This window comes from Schistosoma haematobium, chromosome 7 (assembly GCF_000699445.3).
Source record: "Schistosoma haematobium chromosome 7, whole genome shotgun sequence".
Classification (NCBI taxonomy): Eukaryota; Metazoa; Platyhelminthes; class Trematoda; order Strigeidida; family Schistosomatidae; genus Schistosoma; species Schistosoma haematobium.
Genome location: NC_067202.1, coordinates 10,202,030 through 10,220,285, shown reverse-complemented (window position 1 = coordinate 10,220,285; position 18,256 = coordinate 10,202,030). Strand labels below are relative to the sequence as shown.

At 34.4% G+C, this 18,256-nt stretch overlaps 2 protein-coding genes across 3 annotated transcripts in view; one reads left to right on the top strand and one right to left on the bottom strand.

The window, feature by feature from the left end:
- The window catches only part of MS3_00009578 (uncharacterized protein), a 29,426-nt gene extending 19,769 nt beyond the window's left edge, over positions 1-9,657 (top strand). For both annotated transcript variants that reach the window (XM_051217957.1, XM_051217958.1), the window contains one exon: positions 9,309-9,657. In XM_051217957.1, the coding sequence (XP_051064392.1) occupies positions 9,309-9,518 (210 nt within the window). In that variant the 3' untranslated portion in view covers positions 9,519-9,657. The remainder of the gene's footprint in view (positions 1-9,308) is intronic.
- A 4,927-nt stretch (positions 9,658-14,584) lies between these two features.
- The window catches only part of CRHR2 (Corticotropin-releasing factor receptor 2), a 71,558-nt gene continuing 67,886 nt past the window's right edge, over positions 14,585-18,256 (bottom strand). Inside the window, exon 12 of the mRNA XM_051217956.1 lies at positions 14,585-15,400. Coding sequence (XP_051064390.1) covers positions 15,257-15,400 — 144 coding nt within the window. The 3' untranslated portion in view covers positions 14,585-15,256. The remainder of the gene's footprint in view (positions 15,401-18,256) is intronic.

Genomic DNA, 18,256 nt, shown 5'->3' with positions numbered 1-18,256 from the left:
CGATAATCATATACGAGGATAGGCGACATATATATTTCGATAGCACTCATTCAATAGTAATAAACATATGATCTAATTGGAGTCAAATCACGGGCCACTAAACACGTAATCTAGTATTACAATCCTTCTATCACGTCATCATGTTTATTTCTTCTTTATATGTCTTCACGGAACTCATACTTTAATTTTAAAAAAACCTTCATATATATAATGAATTCGTTGAAATGAGATCTCTTTGCTGAATTTCATGTTTTTAATGTTTAAATGAGAATTATATGTCAATCAAGCAGTTAGATTATTTCATTAATGAAATACAGATTAGATTTTTTGGTGTGCACTGTTATTTCATGTGTCGACTGAACTTGTATCATCAAGATTATCAGCCTTAATAATAGGTTCTTCACTTAAATAAATAACGTGCTTTTATACGAATTAATAACAAAGAGATTCCATAAGCAAAGATGGATAGTGACTAGTAGTGGACTCCAGGACGCTCGTTTCGTCCAATTTTTGTGAAAATACAAGTAAAAAATACCAGTTTAAAAGATTCCATTATTAAATGTTAGAAATAAGTTAGGGAAAATAATCAGCTCTTCAATCAATTAAGACCTGACTATTAGTCATAACTTGCACTCATCATATCAATCAACTATTTTATGCTTTATCTGGAATGTATGCTTGTAAGATGATAGAAAATGCTGTAGAGATGAAACTGGCAGTCAATCCTTGTTATCAAAGGTAAATAATTGTTGATATCTATTATAAGAGCATTTCTTAATGTTCATGTCATGATAGAGGTATATTTGTACGAATTGAGCAATCGGTCACTTGAATTAATACGCACAACACGGTCAAATAATGATTGTTTACATAACTTAAATAATTTATCTTGTCCAAATGAATACATTTCCTTCTATACAGCATAATTGATATAATCTTATACAAAATATTTTAGAAATAAATTAGCAGAATTAAAATCCATTTGAAACATTAATGATTATTTATTAAGGGTTATATCGGTTATTGCTGAACCTACTAACTGTTGAAAAAGGTCCTAATTTTGTAATTTTATTCTGAGAATTCGAATTTTATGTTTTCGCGTCAAGAGACGCTTACTTGACTTATAGCCTACATTTCCCACTCAGAAATCTTTGACGGATTTTGTTAGTACGTTATTTTGTGGCCCTCCCAAGGGCGTTTCTATCACTGTATAAACAAACTTGATTTGTGTGCTTAGTGACCTCGTATTTTCTGGGTGCTTGTAGAATACATTCTCTACGCCCCATCAAGACTACTTGACCTAGTTAACAGGGCCGGGGACAACGGATTAGAATAGCCTGTCATGTCACTGTATCTTTGACCTTCGTTCCGTTTACCGAGTAATGTGAACTCGTAATAGCATTCAAGTAGATCACTTACTGTTCATTATGTCATTATGTTTTATACATTATTTCAATTATAGTAGCCTGATCAGAATCTGCTGGATGATAAGGATTTCATACTATTTAGTGTGTATACAATATCCCTTAAAATGACTATTATTATGTTTTTATTGAAGTCCCAACAGGGATCGAACTCAAGATCTTCATGTCTAGATGTTCGTCCTAACCTCAAAGTCGTTTCATCTAGAATTCATTTTAGTGTTTATCTGTTCCAAGTCAAGTTAATTTGGCTTAGAATAAAAGGAAATTTGAGTGAGGTTATGAAGAACGAACTGCGTAGACGCCAAACTTCAAGACCAAGAGGCTGGATTCCTTAAGGATCGATCGCGTGCAGACCAAATTGTAACACTACGGATCATTGTGGAACAATCAATCGGATGGAATTCATCACAGGAAAACACTATGGAGGCTTCTTCGACACTCAGGCGTGCCTCAGAAGATAGTCAATATCATACGAAATTCCTATGGTGGATTAAACTGCAAAATTGTGCATGGAGGAAAGCTCACAGACTAGTTAGAAGTAAAGACCGGAGGAAGAAATCAAGAAGAGGCTCTGGAAGTGGATAGGACACACATTGAGGAAAGTACCCAACTGCGCCACAAGGCAAGCCCTCACTTGGAATCCTCAAGGCCAAAGGAAAAGGGGAAGACCAAAGAACATATTACGCTGAGAAATGGAGACAAACATGAGAAAAATGAACAAGGATTGGATAGAAATAGAAAGGGAGGCCCAAGACAGAGTGGGTTGAAGGATGCTGATCGGCGACTTATGCTCCACTGGGAGTAACAGGCGTAAGTAAGTTATGTAGAACATTGCCATTGATTGTAACTGTTTAGCACACACGAGTTAGTCAAAAATAAAATTTGCTAACTAAATTGAAATCGAGTTCAACTCAGTCATTATTGAATTTTACAAATGTACATTCATTTTTATCTTTACCACTATGTATAATAAACTCACATGTAAACATGATCTTTCCGTCCAAAAGTTTGAACATTTTACTCGAATGAAATCACAAATGAATATTATATTAGTTGTGTATTTTTAGTGAATTAACTGCCTCGTATAAAATCAAGGATGTTAAACACTTGCAAGTCATAGTAAACTGTATGTCAAATACTTCTTAATCTTGATCAAGTTTCCATCTGATTTTTGTTAATAATAAAAAATATCATGAAGATAGGTTTTTGTTTGTTATCACTGTAGTGATCAACAATAGCACAAACAATATCTCAGTTACTTTTGGACAATATGGAAATATGATAAGTGTTTTACTATTTGTATTCATCTTTTATTTCATTACTGTTATTTCTAAAAACGTATTAGATCTTATCAATATCTGATATGTTATTGAAGTCATTAGGAGTTAGAAACCAATTAGTATGACACATACATTTTAATGACTTGACTGTAATGTTTAGCACACACAGGATGAACTATAGTGACTCACGTGCAAATGGGTTTATTCTCATTTAACTCAGTTAAGCCCTTTTTGCTAACTTATTTAGCGGACAAAGCCATCCGCACTATAACAATTTATTGTACCCTTATTATTATTTTGTGCTTGTATGAAATACGCATGCTTGAATATTGCTTACGGCCTACGCATTTGTTCACCCTGCTAGTCTCACTACTAACCGCTTATTTGATTCGATTACTCATTAATTTCACATGCTATATATATGTCCATGTTATTCATATGGCTGACTCTGCTTTCTCGATCGCTTGATTGTACTCGATTACTTACATTCGCTCAGTCGCTCGCTTGCCTGTTTGCCGTTCGACACAACTCTTAATGCTCGTTTAATGCATCTGTGATTTTGGACATCTGTGTGTGTGGTCTCGAAATAAACGTAATCAACGCTTCGTATTCGCCTTCTGAATAATATACCGTTGGGGTTAAATAGGACGGTTATCAAGACGAATTGTATACGAAGTTTAAGGGATATATCGAATACCGACCACCACATAATTGGCGATCCCGACGCGCGAACACGAAACAATCTTGAACGACATAATCCAATTCCTAAAATCCAACGTACTCGATTACAATTGTAACTATCATTTGGATTATAATTATAACTGTGGATTTATTATCTCATTATTTTAATTATACGTACATTATCTCACAAACATTATAGAACATAACGATAATATTCATAATAAACAACGATATTTTTACAAACAATTGATATTTTAGTGCAATTTAGTAAGTCCGTTCTTTGTTATAAATTGTACCATTTGTTTTTATCGACTCACTTTTCTCTGTGACATTCGCATTATATTCGTGTACTTCTTGATCTTTATAAATATGTCTTTAAGTAACGATACAATAGAACTTTCCCAAACGCCGTCCGTGAGGTCCATCAATGTAACTATTCCTCCTTTTAAGGTCACAGATCCCCAACTTTGGTTTATCAGACTTGAACATTACTTTGTAGCTAATCGTGTTCATACGCAGCGAGATAAATTTGGCCACGCGAGCTCGCTACTTCCAGATGAAGTAGCAGATAATGTACGAGAGATTTTAATCAAGCCAGACATAGAAAAGCCATACGACGCATTAAAATAGGCAGTGATTAAAGCCGTCTCATTAAGCGACCGGCAAGCCATCGAACAGCTTCTCAGTCAAATGCAGATAGGAGATAGGACTCCATCGCAGTTAAAAAACTATATGAGAAGCGTAATCGGAGACAGTAAAGTAGATAAAAACATATTTTATCAGTTGTGGTTACGACGACTTCCAGCGAAGGTGCAGCAGATCCTTGCGGTTGAGGACAGCGATGTCGATATAGACAACATTGCTAAAATAGCCGATAGGATTTATGAGAGAGTGAAACAAACGAGTCTGCAAAGGCATAGTACCACAATAGATGGACGAATCGATGCATTACAAAAGGAGATTAATGTTTTATGCCACAAGCTGACGAAACTAAATCAGAGCGATACGCAAAGAGGATGGTCACGAAGTAGATCAAGGGAAAGAAGTCGATCACGTTCTAGGAGACGCTCAGCTCCTACAATATGTTGGTACCATCAAACTTTCGGCGATAAAGCTCGAAACTGTAGATCACCATGTAAATTCAAACGAACACACCGATTGTCGATAACCGCCGCAACAACTACAACAGCTCCTAGAAACAGTCGTTTATTTTACGTTCAGGATAGAGTAAGAGGCGCTCAATTCTTAGTGGATACGGGAGCAGAAGTAAGCGTCGTGCCTCCAGTAAGTAACGAAACACGAAATATCGATACAGCGCTAACGCTTAAGGCAGCAAATAAATCCGATATAAAAACATATGGCAAACGAAAAGTAACCTTGAATTTCGGTCGTACTACCTCATTCCTCTGGGAATTCATTATCGCAGATGTATCCGTACCTATAATTGGTATTGATTTCTTAAAGAATTTTGACTTACTAGTGGATACCCGACGAAACCGGCTCGTGAACGGCGACCATTCAGTAGTGATAAGAGGAGTGACGACTGATCACGCATCCATGAATTTAGTAGTGTCAAAAGACAAAAGCGAGCCATATAGATCGCTTCTAAACGAGTATGCCGATCTGACGAAGGTATCATACGATAACAGAGATCTTAAACATACGGTACAGCATCATATTATAACGAAAGGTCCACCGACTAAATCAAGACCACGAAGGCTAGACCCGAAAAGGTTGAATGTCGCGAAACGAGAGTTCGAAAAGTTGACGAAGCTTGGTATCATAAGACCTTCTAATAGTCCCTGGGCATCCCCATTGCATATGGTTTCGAAGAAGAATGGGGAAATCAAGCCATGCGGAGACTATAGAGCCCTTAACAAGCAAACGATAGCAGACAGATATCCGATACCACATATCCACGACATTACTACCAATATGGAAGGTGCCACGATATTTTCGAAAATCGATCTCGTTCGAGCTTATTACCATATTCCCGTAGCGGCAGAAGATATATCTAAAACGGCTATAACTACTCCATTTGGGTTATTCGAGTTTTTGCGAATGCCCTTCGGATTAACTAATGCAGCCCAAACCTTCCAGAGATTCATCGATCAGGTCGTCAGGGGTTTGACAGGAGTTCACGCATATATCGATGATATACTAGTAGCTAGCTCTACCAGGGAAGAACATCTACAACATCTTCGACAGTTGTTTACGAAACTTCAAGAACATGGCGTCACTATTAACGTGGAAAAGTGTGAATTTGAAAAGGAATCATTGCAATTCCTAGGTCATATGATAAATTCACATGGTATACTACCAGTTCCGACAGAAGTTGCTGCTATTTGTAATTATCCGTTGCCCGATTCACAAAGAAAATTACGAAGATTCTTGGGGCTAATAAACTATTATAGACGATTTATCCCAAACTGCGCAGCAATATTACAGCCATTGACGGACGCCTTGCGAGGACATACTCGAACATTCCGTCTGTCAGCGGATGCTATACAGGCTTTTGAGAACGCTAAGCGAGCGCTGAACGAAAAGATTATGTTGGTACGACGAAAGAACGAAGCACCATTAGCAGTAATGACAGACGCATCGAACTTAGCAGTAGGAGCCGTTTTGCAGCAGTTAGTAAACGGTGCATGGGAGCCACTTTCATTTTTCTCGAAAAGATTAAATCCTACCCAAACGAGATATAGTACGTTTGGAAGAGAATTATTAGCAATCTACTTAGCAATAAAACACTTCCGTCATATGGTCGAAGGCATAAGTTTTACCGTCTATACAGACCACAAACCACTAACGAAAGCATTAAGCGCAAAGCAAGACAATTATTCCCCGAGAGAGATCCGACAACTAGAGTTCATTTCACAGTTCACGTCCGACATACAGTACGTTAAAGGACAAGAAAACGATGTGGCCGACGCATTGTCACGAGCAACGATAAGCACACTTATGGCAAGTGGAATTGATTATAACGGTCTAGCAAAGTTGCAGGAGAGAGACATCGAGCTAAATAAACTCAGATCCGGTGGTTCAACATCATTGGTACTCGAAGAGGTGCAGTTTGGCCGACCGCGACCATTCATCCCGAAAACGTTGCGACACAAAATATTCGAAAGCATGCACAACATGTCGCACCCAGGAATAAAAGCCACGATAAAGTTGATTAGTGAACGATTCGTATGGACAAACATGAATCACGATGTACGTAATTGGACACAAGCATGCATGAAGTGCCAAAAAGTTAAGGTACATCGTCATACTAGCTCTGCAGAAGGTCCGTTTTCGCACCCATACACTAGATTTGAACATATACACATCGATATTGTAGGACCACTGCCCGTTTCAAATGGATACAACTATATCTTTACATGGATCGATAGGTTTACACGATGGCCGGTAGCAGTGCCGATAAAAGACACCTCAGCTGAAACGGTAGCTAAAACCCTAGTTGAAAATTGGATTTCTTACTACGGTGTACCAACGATTATCACAACTGATAGAGGAGCACAATTCGAAAGTCGACTCTTTCAGCAGCTTACAGAACTCCTCGGTATTAAACGAATCCGAACGACGTCGTACCATCCAATGGCAAACGGAATGGCCGAACGCCTACATAGGCAATTAAAAGCGTCCCTTACAGCCGTCATCGTTAACAACGATTGGTCTAATAAACTTCCTCTAGTAACGTTAGCTCTAAGAGCAACAATTAAACAAGACATGGGATGTTATCCAGCCGAGTTAGTTTACGGAACTACTCTACGGTTACCCGGAGAATTTTTCACTTCAAGTAAAAATGTCCCGACTGATGTAACCGGCTATGTGCAACGCCTGAGAAAACACATGAGCGATTTAAAAATAACACCTCCCAGACCACAACAACAACGGGTATTCATACCACAGGAACTGCATAACAGCTCTCACGTATTCATCAGAAGAGATAAAATACAACCACCTCTTCAGCCGAGTTACGACGGCCCATTTAAAGTGATGGAGAGGACAAATAAAACGGTTACCATAGAAAAAGCTGGGAAGACAGATGTAATTAGCATCGATCGAGTAAAGCCAGCTTTCATCGATAGCGATAATCAATCAACAAGTACAGACTCATCTAAGATGGTCACACCAGCGAAACACGAGTCCCAAAAATCAACAACGTTAACGCAACAAAAAGACAAGACTCCGATAACAACATGATCCGGCCGCAGAGTAAGATGGCCCCAACAATATGTCGCTACCATTTTTTGTTAATGATATTCTACTATTTTAAATATTAATTATAACTTCATCTTAATTTTGCATAAGCCTTTTTTTTCAAACAATTGAAACTACCCTATTCAGTCTACTATTTTTTTTATGCAAACACAGACATTTCCCATATATCTTTGTTTGCAGGGGGGAGCTATTATAGCGACTCACGTGCAAATGGGTTTATTCTCATTTAACTCAGTTAAGCCCTTTTTGCTAACTTATTTAGCGGACAAAGCCATCCGCACTATAACAATTTATTGTACCCTTATTATTATTTTGTGCTTGTATGAAATACGCATGCTTGAATATTGCTTACGGCCTACGCATTTGTTCACCCTGCTAGTCTCACTACTAACCGCTTATTTGATTCGATTACTCATTAATTTCACATGCTATATATATGTCCATGTTATTCATATGGCTGACTCTGCTTTCTCGATCGCTTGATTGTACTCGATTACTTACATTCGCTCAGTCGCTCGCTTGCCTGTTTGCCGTTCGACACAACTCTTAATGCTCGTTTAATGCATCTGTGATTTTGGACATCTGTGTGTGTGGTCTCGAAATAAACGTAATCAACGCTTCGTATTCGCCTTCTGAATAATATACCGTTGGGGTTAAATAGGACGGTTATCAAGACGAATTGTATACGAAGTTTAAGGGATATATTGAATACCGACCACCACAGATCACGTTATACATTTCAAGCCTAGTTTGTCAGTAGGGTATCCAAAAAAACTCAACTCGTATATCCAAATCAGGTCAACTTATTTGAACAAACTAATGTAACAGCCAATATAACAGGTACAAATCGAAACTAGTAGTTTGAATTTCAAACTTTGTTGATCACTGTAGCTTTTATTTTGTTAAATCATTTCTTGTCTAGACTAAAGCTGTGCTAAGAAATACAGATATGTATCCGTTGTATGATTGTATATATGAATGTTGTATGTATATTTAAACACACTTATGTTTATAAATATACATGTGTGTTGGTACACCTTATATAAATTAATGTACTCTATCAAACAGCTAGTGCACGATCGATTTCAAACATTTATGTCACACATGTAAGTCTTTTGTAACCATAACCTAGAAAATGATTTGACGACACAGACAACATCGCAATTAATTTCTATGTAGGGATGGCACGATAAATGGGATCCTAAGTCTGATTTTATTCAAAGTAACGTAATGAAGTCTTCGACAGATAATTCATATTCCCTGAACTCTTTATCCAGTTGTTTGCTTGCTCAGATGCAATCTTCAGGAATTTTTACTTTGTAAATGTGTTTCGTTTTTGCATCAGTTATTTTAATTGATGATCGACTGAATGATTCAGTTCAGTTTTATTCAGAATTGAAGACTATGAAATCCAGTTGAATGCTAAAACCCTTGATGTCATTTTGTCTAACCACCAAAGTATTGGCTTGAGGCCTCTGGCGTGCCATCTGGTGGTTCATATTCCTAGCTTCATTTGATTCATAATATTACGGAACTATAGTTCCGTGCTGTAAGCGATGCCTGTTCCACACCAAGTGAGTTGACTTCTACTAGCCATTCTCAATCTAAAGTTAGTTAGAACACTGATCACTATTTTGAAATAATCTATTCCCGAATTCCAAATTTTTTACTCGTACATTTTTTTCATTTCTGATTATAGACATTGAATCTGTTTACTGAAGCTAATTTGTGTCATTTATTCAACACTCCCCTAAGTTTTGACAAAGTCTGGCAAATGGCACTGAGTTTCGATAAGGCATTGTTGGGGAATAAACAGCCGAAAACAGACGACCAAGTTACTTTACAATCATTTAAAGATGCGTTATTTAAACTTCATAAGGATTCATATCAGCAAGAAGATCGGTCGTGAATACATACGGGAAAGTGTTGTTAGTTAATAATGTATTATTTTTATCATTATACAGCAATTAAGAACCTACAGATCATTAATTCATAGTAAGTTGCTGTATTCAGGTAACAATTCAGTGGGTGAAATATATACTTGACCAATATTTGTACATTATTTCCTTCTTCTTCACTTCATTCTCTTATAATTGGAGATAATTATTGATTAAAAATGAATAAAATGCTGGACAATTTAATATAACAGTATTATAATAACGTAATATAAGTATACGCTTCATCACTCACCTGACACACGAGGTGAAAAATAGGAAAAGGTAACTTAGTTATTTATTTGATACTACTTAAATCAAAATAAGTAGCACAATAATGGCTGTAAAACACTGAATTGACTGTTTCATGAGCAACGAACCGCCGGAAACTTATATGGAATCCTTAAAGTTAGCAAAGAGGTGGCCAAAGATAAATTCATATCGCAAAGCGCCGTGCTTTTTCGGTTGGAATTTGCTCTAATCTTAGACTACAAGCTTTATAAGTGTCAAACTGTTATCAAATATCATCGGAAATTATTATTGGTGGTGAGAGTTGAGAATATCTGATTTGATTAATATTGTAGATATGATTCAACAAAACTGAACAATTTTTTCATAGCCCCGTATACAAGACTTATTTTTAGCAACACAGAAGCTCATACAGAGTATTTGTGGATTTTATCACATTTAAAAACAGTTTTACATTATGGAATGTCTTTAGCCGAATAAACATTGAAAACTTGTAAATATTAAGCAAGAGTTCTCTGTTTTACGTGAATTTTCATGGACTATAGACGAAACGAACTACTGACCATTAAGTTTGGCAGCGAACATATGGTCCAAAGACCAGTGGGCTGATATTCAGTTATTCACATTTCCAGTGTCACTTCATACTTGATAATTGTCAAACACCCAATTTAAATGAACTCGTTTCTCATCGCATGACTGAAAAAATTGATATACACGAAGTGATAATTTACATAATCATGAACTAATTGGTAACGGAAGATATATAGCACAAACGTTTACTCAGTGATTCTCTGCTCAGGAGATAAATGACAGTGATGGAGTCGGAAGCGGTAAATAATGTTAAGCTAATCAACTGATCGGAATATTTTCAAAGAATAACACTGTATTTTACGAATTTTAATAAATAATGCAAAATTTATAACATTCATTGACCTAACGGCTTGATATATTAAATTAGTAAGTTCACTATAGTGGTTAAAAATTTAAATGAAATCAAAGATAATGGACTGGTCTTATAGCTTACGTTAAAAAAAGGAGTAAATGGGAATTTTTTGAAGATTTTACTAAAGTCAACTTCCATTAAAAATACTGAATTGGTTGCTTAATCGATTGAATTTGTAAGTATGAAACAAATCTAATTAGAGGATCATTAAAAGCTAAAGAGTAAGTAGGAAGCTATGTGTTTTCACTTTGGCAAATCGTGTCAAAAATAATGATTATTATTTAATTATTGAAATCAAGAGTCGGTTTTAAGCTAGGATACTATGAAAAATCTTAAAACACTGAACAGCTGTCTCATCCTGGTATGGGACTCTTTAGCACTGCGCATCCATGATCTTGCGTGGGGGACTTGAACCCAGGACCTTCGATCTCACGCGTGAACATAACCTCTTGACTACTGAGCCAGCAACCAACAATCTTAATGTCTAACTTTAACAAATTCAAGTCCCATGTGCGGGATCGTGGATGCTCATTACTAAGGAGTTCCATGTTAGGACTAAATGGCCGTCCAATGCTTCCAGGTATTTCGTGCTGGTCTAGTTTAAAATCGACTGTTGTTTTCAAATATTAAATTACTACAATCTCCACAAACCCTCATCCTGATTATTATTTAATAAATTATAAAAAGTAGTCTATCTAGTACATATACGAACTAAACTACTAGTACTTGCGTAAGGTAACAGTTAGAAAGTTCATAAAATGTTAAGAGCTTTTTATAAAAAATAACAGATAAGAGAAAGTAATTATTTCAAGTGAATCATGCTTCATGTAAAGAGAACTTAAGACTGAGACGAACTTTAACCTCCTATGTTGATGAAAATATTGAATATGTGTCGAATGATTTCTAATAATGAAATCACTTTGAAAGTGAATACTGTTGAAGTGCCGTGCAGTTATGTATACAATTGTATCTAAATATTTGAAGTTAAAATTTGTATGAAGCAATTGGTTAACTAAAGGGCAAAAATTCTATTAGGAATGTTTTAGTTGACGGAGATAAAAACGAAGCAACTGTCTAATCATAAACGAGGAGTACTATAAAGGAAATAAAATTGATGTGCCTTGAAATTTCGTATGTAAAGTATTTTTTTAATGTTAGTTCGCGTGTTTACTGGACAGGTTATATAAATATACATCCATCAATTTGAAAAAAACTTATGAGAAAACAAAATTGGTTCTCTAAAAGGGTTGTATGGTTCTTTAGAAGACAAAAAAAGAAGACAAATAAATAAAAAAAATTAAGTAAATAAACAGATATGTCGAAATCCTTCCGTTGCTCCTGTTTTCTTTATTTAACCCATTATATAGCATTCGTTTGTTCCGCTATATAAAGAAACTTAATTGATCTATGTAGATAAGCAAGAACACTTGGGTGTGTGCTTATTTAAACGTGTGTATGTGTGTGTGTTATTGACTAATAATTTGGAATTGAATTTTCTGCTTAAAAATAAGTTAGAGACATATATGAATTAGCTGAATAGTTCACATGAAGATGCCAAACTGATTGCCTAGTGTTCAGTCATTTGACTTGATATGCATAGCTTAGCCGAGTGATGACTTTGGCAGTTACAATGATACACTTATGAGCAAAATATTTTTCAAGAAATAAACATAAATGAAGTTCATTTAAAATGTACTTGCCTTTAGAATTTAGTTTTTGCATACCATTTGTAAACCAACAGCTTGGTTTCTTAACAGTCATGCTAATTTATTCCCTGATACGTTTGAAAAAACCACGAAGTTTTATTACATTTCTGAATTTTGATTACCAGTGCCACCCAAAATATTCATTTCCTCTTCCCTGGGACTAGCCATCTGGATGAATGTATGTCTCAGTGTAGTTTATACGGCGATAAAGTCATTCAGTGAGATAAAGAATGCAAACAGACTAAGATACTTTATCCTAATCCCAAAGTGCTACCTAAAAACTTGTAAAAAGCCAACTGATGAACAACCTGATTAAAAATAATGTTTTCATTGAGATCATTAACAGATCAACGTTAGACCATCATCGAAAATCTGGAAGCACTAGACATCCATTTAGTTCTGGTGTGGAACTCCTTAACAATCCACTTTCATCATCCCACATGAGGGACTCCAGTCCAATACCTTTGGTCTCACGCACGAACTCGCAAACTCTGACGGCGGTATTGCCTAACTTCATCCAATCCATGACGTTGCGCGACCATAGTTCATTGTCTTTGGTGGGTAACTGCTATACACCTGACATGGTAGAACTCCACTGGTTATGGCTTCTCATGATCTCAATAAAAACCTAATCACTGAAATTCTATAATGATGAAAATAATGTAGTATGTTCAAATCGTTAAGTGAGAATATTCACAGAATTTATTCAGTTTTAATCGGTGCTTTGTGGAAACACACACTGAATGTGTTCATCGATCACTGCATAGTAACACAAGTTTCGATTGTCTAGACTTAATTATTAACAAGACTTTATTGCAACCCTAAGAGTAAGGGACACAACGCCACGTGTATTATGTATAAATATTCGATGATTAAAGGTAGTCAGCAAGAAATCTTGTAACCGGCTTTCATGCTAGCAAACTCTCCTTCGCTGTTCATTTCTGAGATATTCAGAGAACTAATTTTCACCGTAGGACTTGGGCAGTCGTCATTCAGTTTCATAGTCTGAAACATTATCGCTGGCTTATCCAAGGATCAATTAGTCTGTAGAATTGAGATTTTCACTGTGATTAATCACCGAGTCCTGATTAGTATCGTGCTTTTTGATCCTCAATGCTGACTGATTTCAGTCTTTTCTAAAACCTCCAAGTAACCTGACAACAGAGCCATTAAAATTTAATGAGATCTCCATTTGTAGGTCTTTAAGTTACTCGTTAAGAATATCAACATCTAATCAATTTGTTAAGCACCATCGACAACACACAGTTTCATTCTATCCATGATCTAGAACGATCAACCATAAACAATTTTTATAATGATCAATGTTTTATCAGAATGGGAATTCGCAGAGATTGTAGTGCTTTAAATAGTTGAATTTATGAATCGATCGGAGCTAGACCACTAATGAGCACATGTGTTTTAACACATATTTGGTTGTGAATGTGTATTACTGAGGTACTTGGAACGAACTTTCGCTGTTATATGATTTACTGTCTAAATCAGTAACTATGAACGCTAGTAAACGCTTCATTAACCCACCTTTAAAGAACTGAAGAATAAACACTGTACAGAAAGCTTTTATTACTACTGGCTTACTACGTTTACTGAAATGATCTAGACAGGAACATGTAGGTAGAAGTTTGACCAGAGGAATAATGCACTTACAACATATTCCTCTACACTATGTCCTGTATAAGGTGTCACACAATATATCTCACCCCTCTCAAATTTCAACATGTAAACAATTGATTTCACACATTATCGTTATTATCAGGAATAAGTTACAGTGTATTTTGTAGGAATCTCTATTAAAGATAATCTAACAATTTGAATATTTTAATGATTGAGATCATGAGTCAATTGAAGGTAGACCACAATGGAAAACCTGGAAGCACTGGATGACCGTTTCGTCCTACTGTGGGAATCAACGTCAGTGCGTATCCACTATCCCGCATCGCGTGGTTCAAACCCAGGACCTATCGGTCTCGCGCACGAGCTCTAAATCTCTAGACCACTAAACTGGCATCCAACGATGTTAATGTCTAACTTTAACTAATCCACGAAATCTAGCGACACATCCATCATTGTTTTCAATAAGTTACTATCCACAAAATCCCCTCTGATATTAATTTGAATGTTGTAGGAAATATTTATTATTATAGAATATTATATGAATGAAGAGGGATTTCGAATAATAAACAGTAAAATTATTTCAGTAAATTGACAAATATATCATATGACATTGATGTAATAGAAATTGTAAATGGAAAGGTAGTGAAAGCGCTAGTGAAGATTGAAAGATAAATTGAATGATTTTATTGTTCGAAATAACATTATTATTATCAGTTTATACTTTATATGGAAATGAATGTTTCTGTCATACTGTTCACTTCTATACAAATTGGAAGGTGATGATGTTATCATCCAGAACTATAATAAAAGTTCTAGAATCAAATAATCTACTTTAGAGAATATGATACCATTAGAATGAAAAGTGAAAAATAGACTGTAATATTTTAATAAGAAGTTTTTGAAGAAAACAAAGATGAAATTAGAAGTAGCTTTACAATCCTAAATTTAAATCATTATCACCATAATGAAATGTCCGGATAAAATACAAAGGAATCTAAATGTAGGAGAATCAATAGTAGTGTAATAAAATTCATATAGATCGAGATTTCATTTTGAACGTATTATCTGTAAATGTATAACTTCAAGTCTTCAGTATCAGATTACATAATTAATATAAGATAGAAACAAATGAAAACATTGCAATACTGGTGATTAAATGATCTTATCTCGGTAATAATTAAAATTATGGTTGTTCTATATCATAATTATTATTTGATAATAATATTGGATTTGTTATAAATGATTGTTTTTGTTGAATACGTTCTGATAATTGAGTTTTTAAAGTTGGACATAAGATACGCCATCTTGTACGAAGGACACGTTGAACCTTGAGACAAAACAAATGATGAAAGAGATATTGTCAAGTTGGACAGATTATAAGATTTGAAAATACAAGGAAGATATTATTAAGAAAATATCAATGGATTACGCTTAATAAGGAAAGATCGATAGTGGCTAACAGTGGAATTCAGTTCGACGCGCGTTTCGTGCTATTTGGGACTCGTCAGCTGGATGTACATGTATCGCGGAGTGAACATCAACTCTGAGATGCAGGTCTAGATAAGTTAATATCATATCACTCGGATTAATGTGATTTTTGTTAGACATGTCTTTGACTGTACTAAATAGTTTTGTTCTATTCTTTTTCACTATTTAAATTTGCGTTAATTTGACTTTTTTTAATTTATGTATTCTTCGAAGAACTGGGTTTCATTGATAGTTATCCATACCAAGGTTAGACTTGATCGTTTCAAATAAATTCAGCATTGGATAGAGTTAATAATAAATATACTTTTGTTATATCCTCTGTCATCCCTTTGTATTATTTAAACTTGTGTTAATTTAATATCGGTTATTTCTTTATACTGAAGAAGTGGCTTACATCAATTGACGAAACGTCAGCAATACAATTTGTCTACTCATTAGGATATAACAAAAGTGTATTTATTATAGGTTACATTAAGTCATTAAATATCAGAAATTTAATTTCTTGCTCATTCGGATATTACAATTATATCATTAATTCTATTATCAAATTGTTGATATTGAGATTTAGAACAACATAGATATAAGCGAACAATATTGTTTTCGATTAGATCTTCATCAGGCTTTACTCTAATATACGGTAATATTTATATGCATATATGAAAATTATTAAACCAATCAAGGTAGTTGATGAGACAATGGTAACAATGGAAACGATTACATAATAAGTGAAAAGTGAAAAGTAACACCCATATCTCTGCCCTGCCCTTAAGTAATAAATGAATTTATTTATACTTTTTTCTAACTTTCTCTTCGTTTATTTTTTTCCACCCCCCTCCTACCATTTTATTTTATTTTCTCTCAAATATACGTTTCACGGTCCAATTATCTGAACATTTCTTATTACGTCATCTTATAATTTTATATTGTTATCTCATTGTCTATATTTTCTCCTAATCATTGACCTATTTCCGATTATGTAACATTGATTTGAGCCTTTATTATTCTTATCAAAAAATAGTACAATTGTCATCACACTACTTTTCACTTTTCACTTATTATGTAATCGTTTCCATTGTTACCATTGTCTCATCAACTACCTTGATTGGTTTAATAATTTTCATATATGCATATAAATATTACTGTATATTAGAGTAAAGCCTGATGAAGATCTAATCGAAAACAATATTGTTCGCTAATATATGTTGTTCTAAATTTACAATATGGGAATATTTCAAAGATGTTGTTGTTAAATATGAATAGGGATTCATTGTATTTTAGCCGTCTTCTTATCAGTTACATACATACCAATATGTTGATAATTAGAAATAAGTAAACGAATTAGTTTGTATGTATTTGGAGAGAAGGGAACAATTTTTAAATTTATTACATTCTGCATGTACTATCGTTTAAACATTAAAAATTAAAAATACAAATTTCAACGAATTGATTATCAAGCTGTACAATCGTGTATATATGAAAACGATTTGTTAAAGTACTAATTTCGTGAAGAAATGTGAACACGAATAACCAAGATGACGTAATAAAAAGATTGGAATACTAGATTACGTAATACGAATAATAACAATAGATTTAGTGAATATAATAAGATGATTAAAACGATTAAAATGTTTGAAATCATTAGTCAGTTGAAGCTAAAACACCATGGAAAACTTGGAAGCACTGGACGGCTTCAATTGACTCATGATTTCAACCCGTGAAATTTCTAAAAATCTCCAAAAAACCCATTCTGATAAATAGGAATTATCAATCAATTGAATTATTTCATTCAGTTTATCCCCTTCACATCATTAAACAAAGTCAGAATGATAGTACATGCAGAATGTGATAAATTTAAAAAATGTTGTTCCCTTCTCTTCAAATACATACAAACTAATTCGTTTACTTATTTCTAATTACCAACATATTGGTATGTATGTAACTGATAAGAAGACGGCTAAAATACAAATCGTTTATATATATATATACGATTGTACAGCTTGACAATCAATTCGTTGAAACGAGATCCCTTCACTGAACTTTGTGTTTTTAATTTTATTATTATTGCACATTCTAATATAGTTCAATGCTGAATACATTAACTTGATAAAAGTATAATTTAATGTAAATATCTTTTTACAATAGAATGCTATTTAAAATTAAAAAAGTTAAAACAAATCTTTACCCAAAATATAGTTTCCTAGGGGAAAGAAAAAAGGAGGGGCGGTTTATTTTAGCCAAGTAGAATAGATTTCATTGAAACATAATTATTTTAAATAATTCAATCTAATTTGAATACAGAAAAATGGTTGTATCTAAATGGTATAAAAATGTAAATTCTAACAAGATGTAACCGGGTTTTTCTTTTTTAAATGGAAATCAAAGTATTTACAGCTCATTAGGTTAAGCGAGATCACTGCAATCGATTGGAATAAATAGATGATCAGAGTAGAAAAATGGATGGTAGGAGCGTAATTGTTTTTTTAATTTCCAACAAAAACATGTCAGTGCTTATACCATGACAATAAAAAAAGATGGTTAGAAAGATCAGACAGAAATTTTTTTCGAGATACCTTATGACATACATAAGATGATAATGTCTGGATATCTGATATTCATTTCCTGAATTTGATATGAGAATAAAATTGTGAGAAAGATTAGTTAGTGATTCCATTTGAATAGGTGGAACATTTGCAAA